Source organism: Cibotium barometz, chromosome 10 (assembly GCF_041138505.1).
Source record: "Cibotium barometz isolate CiBa-2024 chromosome 10, ASM4113850v1, whole genome shotgun sequence".
NCBI classification, from domain to species: Eukaryota; Viridiplantae; Streptophyta; class Polypodiopsida; order Cyatheales; family Cibotiaceae; genus Cibotium; species Cibotium barometz.
In genome coordinates, this window is record NC_141055.1 from 54,688,392 (window position 1) to 54,696,764 (window position 8,373).

Genomic DNA, 8,373 nt, shown 5'->3' on the forward strand with positions numbered 1-8,373 from the left:
GGGAATCTGGATCATATTGAAATGGAGGGAGCAAGTCCATCTATGATCCATGTGCCTGAAACCAGGTGAGTATTGTGCCATACCAAGATAAATGCTCTCCTCTGGCCACTATCTGCTGTGTGATGACTGTAGTGCAAGTCAGGGGAGTCAAAATGGATCCATCTCCCTCACTCTCTGTATATAAATGATTGTTTGGAAAGCGCAGCAAACTCTACCTGGATGATCTAGTGGGGAATATATGGCTTGTTGTGTACCATCTGTGATAGCATCATGATCTGAGGACGCTCTATGCACTGCCAATTTGCAGGGGATAAATCCAGTGCCCAAAAGGGAGCTGCATACAGAAGTGCCAGGGTGACTAGGGTGTCAAAAAGCCAACCCTTCGTCCTCAGCTCTTGAAAATGCGCCAGGAAAAACTGCCTCTCCAATAAGGCTAGAGTCGCATATCCTCTAGTGAGTTTATCCTCTGTTGCCTGTGTCTCATAGAGAAGCACGGACTAGTGAAGGTAGCTCGGAGATGGACATATGAGTGCACCACCTCAACCCTGCTACCCATGTAAGTGATCTCTGTATGGCCTCCAACTAGGTAGGAGGTGTGGAATACCATAACCTTGGTTTTCCCGAAGTAGACTTAGAACCCCCTGTGTGCGCAAAAATCTTATAAAGTATCCATGTGCTTCTATAGCCCCTCCTCAGAATCTGCAATAAGCACAATATCATCAGCATATAAAAGGAGAAATGAAATGAAATGAAATGTTATATTAACGTCTTCAAAAGGCCAAAGTGACCTATGAGACCAAAGTTACAACCATGTGATATCTGATACACTGTTTGGAAAAGAAAAGAAAGAACTCAAGGTAAGTATCTAGCCCTACAATACATCAGCACAAGGAGCATCCGGAAGCAGCAACTAGGGAGAGTGGGAAGCTAATGCTACTAGTCAAAATGAGGTACATCAGTACATGGATACATGAATATGGGGGAGTACAAAAGTGACGGTGAGTACAACAGTATATGGTTGGACTGGTAATCATCCTAGGAGCTCTAGATGGGTATCCATGTAGCTCGGTCTAAGTATAAAGCCATCCTCAGTGGTGCGGAGAAGATGGTCTCTATAGAAAGCCATCTTCGTCCCCAACTCCTGTGAGGGCTCTCGCCATGTCCTCTTAGTGTCCAACTGAATGAGGTCCTGTCTGATGACTCTACTAATCTCACGATGTGTCAAGGTGAGAGAAGGTGCCTCCAGAGAGTACTGGAAGGGTGGAAGTTTGTCTAAACTGAATCCATGGAGCTCAAACCAGGATGTTATCTGCGCATACCAACATGAAGTGTCTCCCTCCATGGCTAGCTAATGAGAGGACTCTAAAGCAAGTCGTGCATACCGGTGTCAGGGAAGCTCCCAGGTGCTATGAATGAAGGACACTGATCTGGCAAGATCCTCGACTACGATCGGTGGTGCTCCCATCTTGGCTCTGATAATCTCATGGGGTACCGAGGCCTTAGCCCGAATCATCCTGGAGATCATGGACACAAGTTTCCTCGAGACAGTTGTCCCCGTGAATCACTATCATTTACCCTTTCAAGGGACTTGTGCCTTCCTTGTAAAGCATCAGAACCACGCGAAGCACTTGATGGGCCCCTCGAATTAGGCACTTCCAAAGGGTTGCCTTGGCTGTCCATTGTGTTAAGTGTGCTAGAAGCGGGGTGTCGAATACACAGGTTCATTTCCCCACTAAGAAGAGGGAAATAACCGTGCTCTGATACCAATGAAACCGATCTCGTCAAGTGGGAATAGACTCCGTTGGACACCCACACGTGTAATAGCACAACTTAAATATCACAATTTGAATGGACAACTTAATAACCACTGAAAATTGAAATGAAAAGAAATGTTGATCAATGGACACCAGCACTGGGGCCGGAACGGGCCGACCCCCCATTCAATATATGATATATTATTGGGAGTATTTAACAAATACAATGCTCCATGGGTTCAAAGAACCAGATGATGTCCATGTACAACTGAGATGAATACAGTACCAAACAAGAGACTCGAAGTAGACGTTCGAAGGAGAGCGACCCACTTGAGTGGTCAAATCTGTACGGTCCTGTGCCTTCACTGGAATCCACGGAGAACGCCCCACTGATGTTCCAGGACCACGCACAAACTGAGGGAGAGGAGTGCAGCCGCCTGAGGGAGGCGTAGCCACCTGTTGTGGAGAAGGTGCAGTTGTGGAGAAGGTGCAGCCGCCTGCAAGGGAGGAGGAGGCGGCGCAGCCACCTTTGGAGAGGAGCGCAGCCGCCTGTTGTGGAGAAGGTACAGCTGCCTGCAAGGGAGGAGGAGGAGGCGTAGCCGCCTTTGGAGAGGAGCGCAGCTTGCTGGGAGAGCACAGCCGCCTACTGTGCAGAGCGCAGCCGTCTAGAGAGGAGAGGCGCAGCACCCTACAGAGTGGGGGTGCAGCCGCCTGAGAGCAAACGAGGAGGAGATGATCGCCGGCTGTGTTTCCAAGCGGGTGGGGTGGTCGCTCTTTTGTAGGAGTCGGAGAGAGAGCACACGACCACAGCTGGCCAGCTCCCCAAGCTTGCATGGGGGCGGCGAGTTTCAAGGTGGGGTGTGGGTAGGTGGCCATGCACCCACCCCCACACATAAAGGGTTAAGAGTGGGGTTTCCCTCCCCACCTTGGCCCATACGTGGGTGCCCATAATGGGTGCCCACTTTTAAATGAATGTGAGCTTACAACCTTATAAAAATAAAGGTTAGAAAGAAAGCTATTAAACAAACAAGTGCCTTGTTCACACGCAACAAAACTCGTTAGAAGACAGAGCAAACTTCACGACTCACTGGCAGGCGTCCCCGCCAAGTAAGTGGCACGTCAAACAGGCAAACACAAGAATACAAGTCATGCGAAAACAGTTCCAAACATGCAAAACATGAATGCATGTGCAAATAGTATCATGGACATATCTCCCGTTCATGGAACAAGTACAAAACATCCATCGGGCACAAAAATGGCACGACAGGAAACATAAATCCCGGTCTTCCTATGGAGTGACAATCCCATAGGTAAGACACAGATCCAGGCACGAGCCTCCCTATGGAGTGACAGTCCCATAGACAAGACACGGCACAAAAACTGGCTCTTCCATGGCGTGACAATCCCATGGATAGAACACAATCCAGGTCATACACGGGTGGCACCAGTCTGGCTCCCGTCCATACGACACCATCCTGCTAACACACGGGTGGCACCAGTCTGCTGGCTCCCGTCCATGTTAAGCAAAAAATACTGGCCCCTTCACATGAGACACCAGCCTGGCCTCAAGTGAACGAGACACAAATCTGGAGATGGACCAAATGGTCGGCCAATTGGTGACAAGTGGTCTCTCCATCGATCTCCATCCATCGTATGTGTCCTGATCGACTGTGACGATCTAGGCTAGGCTCCCAGATCTGTACTCCATATAGCATCGCCGATGTGACCAGCGTGTCAAAAAGCTACAGCTTAGTGCGTGGCTCCTGAAACTGTACCTGTGAGCACATCCTCTCTAGACCTCCTAGTGCTGCATATCCTCTAGTCAGTCTGGCCTCTAATGGAAAATGTGGGCCCAGTGAACACCACTCCAAGATATGTGTATGAGTCAACATACTCCACTGTCTCCTGCCCATATGTGAAAATAGACGCTGATCTCCAAACCCACTGAGCTGTAGTATTAAACACCATAACCTTGGTCTTACCAAGGTTAACTGAGAGCCCATTGTCTTGTGCATAAGCATGTAAAGTATCCAAGTGCCTCTACATACCGTCTGGTGAGTCTGCTATAAGCACAATATCATCAGCATATAAGAGCAGAGGTATCCAAGTACCAGCCAACTGGGCTTCTCTGTCTCCTCGTGTCCCAATATAATCAGAGATCTCATCAATGTATAGTCCAAATAGAGTCGGAGAGAGCGGGCAGCCCTGTTTCACCCCTATAGTGGAGTGTACTGGCTGGGAGAGACCCTCTGAAGTCCGCACTTGCCCAACTACTGTCTCATAAAGTGCCATAACACCCCAAATGAGCTCACATGGAACCCCCAAGTCTTGCAGCCTCTGCGCATAAGTCTAGCTCTGGGTACTGTGTCAAAGGCCTTGCGGAAATCCACAAAGCCACAGTAGATCCTCCTCTCATGTGCTCTGCCCTCCTCAATGATAGCCCTGAGGGTGAAGATATGATCCAAAGGAGAGAATCTCCTCTTGAAACCGACCTGTCCTTGAGCTCGGACCCCTTGTCTCTCTGCCCATCTGCTCAACTCCTACTCAAGAATAGAGGCATATAGCTTGGCGAGCGAGTGACCAATCATAATGGTGCGGTAGTTAGTTGGCAGGCTCGGATCTCCAGACTTGAGTACCGGTACAATCGTGGAGCTCCTCCAAGTCCCAGGAAACCCCTCACACATGGCTCTATTAGACATGAGAGCTAGAAAGTCTGCAATCATATCTCTAGCATGTATGAAATGCTCGGCTATAATGCCCTCATGATCCTGTGCCCTCCCTGTATGCAATCTGTCGATGGCCCTCCTCACCATCTCTGCTGTGAAGAAGGTAGAAGTGGGTGGACAGGGCTTTGGAGGGTTCGATAGTGGTGGCTGCTCTGGTACTGTGTAGAGGGAGGTTGCATACTCGCCCCATGTATCCGAAGAGGTAATATGGCTGGAGGCGAGGGGTGCTCTCTAAGCAATCTCCAGGCCTCCCTAGAATCATAACTCAAAAATAGTTGATACATGTCTCTCTCCAGCCGAGCTAAGAATGCTCTCTTCTTCCGCCGAATGAGGCGTCGGAAGATGATGTGTGACTGTCTATATGTAGTAACACCTGTGGCCACCTCTCTCTGTAGCCGGACTCTGAGCTCCCTACAGTCATCATCATACCAACTATTCTAGGGCATGATCCCAGGACGTGGTCGTCCTGTGGGCTGCGTGTGTGTGGGAAGGCTGTCGCTGCAGCTGTATGTAAAGCCTCTGTCAGGATCTGTGTGAGCTCTGCTAATGGCCTATGTGGATCCTCTGAACTCAACAAGCTGTAGATCTCTGCAGTGTATACTCCATCAGTCTCTCTACAAAAGGTATATCTCGGGTGACAAGAGGACTGCCCAACCTGGTGGGTACTATAGTGGAAATCCACCATAAAGGAGAGAAGTGCATGATCCAGCTCCGATGGGCCTGGGGCCAATCGCAAAATCCTGGATACTCGGGATGAAGGCTGGCGAGGCTAAAACATAATCCACTGTGCTGGCCCCATGTCTGTGTGGAAAGCAAGTAAAGCCACTGGCAAGTGGATACCTTTCTAGGCCGTTTAAAATGGCCAGCCCATGTGCAGTCCCCATCTCCAAGAGGTATCTCCCATACTCAGTACACTCCACCTCATCCTGTGATCTCCGGGTCAAACATATCTCCTCTCTCTCAACATCTCCTCCGAAGTGTCAAAGAAGGAGATCTGGTACTGAGCCGTTCGAGCATTAAAGTCCCCAAGTATGATAACATCTCCCTCCCTGGAGAACTCCCATGTCCTCATCTAGAATCATATATGGAGATTGTCCCTTGGGCGCTGCATAATGAGATGTGTTGGGTGGAAAGTAACATATAGCAATGTATAGGGGTCTACCCTCACTCTGACCCACATGTACCGCGCGCTCTCATCACGGCACATAACATGGATGAGTTGCTGAAGCCCCTCTCTAAAAAGAACTGCAACTCCTCCAGATCCGCGACCACCATGCTTCGAACGGGCCTCCTGTCTACAAGTCGTCTCCCATCTGTATCCCGCCACTCTCGGTAATCTACTGCCTCGGGCCTAATGTGTCTCCGAGTAGAAGATGATGTCCCTGTCTCTTAAGCTGTCCTCAAAGGCCCCCACATTCAGTCTCAATGCTCCGTTGCAGTTCCATACTGCAAGTCTCAGACTAGTCCCATAGGTCTTGCACCGTCAAGTGGTGCGTCTCTCTAGTATCACCACTCTGCCTCCTCTGTAAAATGCTAGCTTCCCTTTTTCTCTGGCTGCCCTAATCTCCGGCATGCGCTCCCTCATATGTGCTAGCTGTGCCAAGGTGAGGTCATCTCCTACAAAGATGCCCGTTTTCTTAAGGGCGGAGCACTTGGCCAAGAAATCCTTCTTGGCCTCCAAGGTGGGAAAGCGTAAAATGAGAGCTCTCTCCTTCGAGCTCTCTCCTCCATTCTTGTCTTTCTTGCCCACTCTCCAAGCCCCCGTGTGTGTAGGCCTCGAAATGCCCATGCGATGTATAAATCTTTGGCTTCCTCCTCTACATTGTCACCGTCCCTACGACCCGTGATCCGCACATGAAGTTCCCTTGTCTTTCTTCTTTTTTCCTCCTCAATGGTTAGGTTGATAATCTTCGAGGTAGATGTGCTTTCGGCCTCCTTGTTCTTACCTTTCTTGACCGGGCCTTCTTTTCTTCTCCCTCTTGAAGTGTTCTCACTTGGGCCTTGATGGTGTTCAGCTCCTCCATCATGACGGGCTGGATTTCACCTTCCTCAAGCTTATGTGTTATGTGCATGATCAATGCCATGTACCTTCTCAGGGGTATAATCCAGAAAGGGGCAGCCAATAAAAGATCAGTAGAACTAGGATTTAGGAGCATCTGGTGCAGCAGAGGCCAGTGTGGACTTGTGGCAGGGGCATGGAAGGGTATGGATGAGCTGTCGGCTGCTTGCAAAGGTGGGCGGCTGGACCGGATCAGAAGCCGCTGGTCCAGATCTCACACAAACGCAGATTTTTGGATGGTTTTATGTCCAACGACTGCTGGCCAACCACCAGTCGGCCAGTTCTACAATATTCCAAGGCCTATAAATAGGCACACATGCTCATTGTAAAAGGCATTCAATCCTCTAGGGATTGGGTCTCTAGGAGTCCCATAGGGGGACAGTTTTGGGTGATGTTCACCTTTTAGAAGAAGGCAACCTAGGGTTGTGTGTAAGAGTACCTTTTTGTACTATAGCAATATATTGATATAGTTTAAGAATGCCAAAAGGATGATATAATGTTGACTCATAGAGATTTAAATGTTGGTGAGTCTTCTAATCTCCCATGACTTATAATCCACTGGTAACTACGAGCTACAACCTCGTAATTAGCCGATATATTAGGAATATCATCTGAAACAAACAGGTTTAATTTATCGACACTATTGTCCAGGTTGTCTGCGTTTTGTAACACCCAACACCAACTATGAAGGTTGAGCACAATGAGGTGTAATGGATAGAAGAAAATATCTTTTGGATCAGTCAGTACTAGGTCCCCTAGAAAATCCCCATGTCCTTCAATCCTCTCCTCGCATCCTTGACTTGTCATTTGAGAGTTCCGAAGGGTCTGACAGGTTTGCAGGTAGTACATGTTTGCAGGTTTTTAGGTGTGTTGCCGTACGAGTGAGGATCTCTCCATTTGAAAGGCACCTGATAGATGAGCCTGCCCCAAGTTGCAGGCTAATATTGCCCAGCGTGCTTATGCAGTGTTGGTTCGAGTGAAACCAGGCGTTCTTCCCTGACAGAGAAAAAATGAGATGCAAGCACCACGATAATCCAAACTTTGAATGTACTGGACTAACGGAAATTGCAGCATAGAGTGTTCCCAATTGCAAAAGAAAACGCCTCATAACACCTCTCATGTGTCATTTTTTTCTTTTCTTAGTAAATTGAAATTTCATTTTCGTCTGAAGTGTAAAGAAATTGCTCAAGACTAACCTGTGGTGTGAGACATCAGCAAATAGAGGGTAGTGGTCAAAAATTGCATCTGAATAAATGAATGCGGGCAAGCCGTTGATGAATTTTTCAACCCTGAGTCTGCAATTAAGAAGATTAAGTTGCAATCAGCAGTAAAGATGGTGTGCTAACGAAGGCATCATGTCACTGGTAGTGAGAGCAGCAGTGCGCACCATGGATCACCTGAAGAAGATGCTCCGATCTGGCACAACAGGTGTCATAGACGGCCCTGCGATGGGCGGACGGCAAGGATGATGGCATATTCACAACTGAGATTCTGCCTTTTTTGCCATAATTGCCCAAGATTCTCTGCTTTGATGTCACTAATTTTAGGGTTGGTTCACATGAGGAGGTTCTACCACGTTGCCCTTCCGTCACACCCGCCGTAAGAGGATAAAGGGGCTGTTACCATGCCAACCAAAAAAAAAAAACATTTAGAAGTTCTGCACAGGCAGCTGAGAGTGTTTTTTACTCAAAATAGAATATGTTGGGTGCAACCCCGTGTGTACAAAGGAGCCAGAAATCATCCAGGAGGCCATCTAAGGGGCCTCTCATCCTGCCAATTGTTTGCACATTACCAAACCAATTCAAAAACTTCCTTTTGCAAGGGCGCTTAATTT

General features: G+C 48.4%; 1 protein-coding gene across 15 annotated transcripts in view; it reads right to left on the reverse strand.

Moving 5' to 3' along the window:
* LOC147635059 (fatty-acid-binding protein 2-like) overlaps nt 1-8,373 on the reverse strand; it is an 86,383-nt gene that overhangs the window by 77,699 nt on the left and 311 nt on the right. For 3 of the 15 annotated variants that reach the window (XM_086804333.1, XM_086804327.1, XM_086804321.1), the window contains exons 1-2: nt 7,927-8,373; nt 7,736-7,828 (exon numbers count right to left, since the gene is read on the reverse strand). The exon at nt 7,927-8,373 is cut by the window's right edge. Coding sequence is in view for 2 of the 15 variants with exons in the window: in XM_086804325.1 (XP_086660451.1) it covers nt 7,736-7,834; nt 7,937-7,974 (137 nt within the window). In the remaining 13 variants the exon portion in view is untranslated. Of the gene's footprint in view, nt 1-7,735 lie in introns of all 15 variants that reach the window. The other 12 variants (XM_086804334.1, XM_086804328.1, XM_086804322.1 and 9 more) reach the window with 6 other exon arrangements.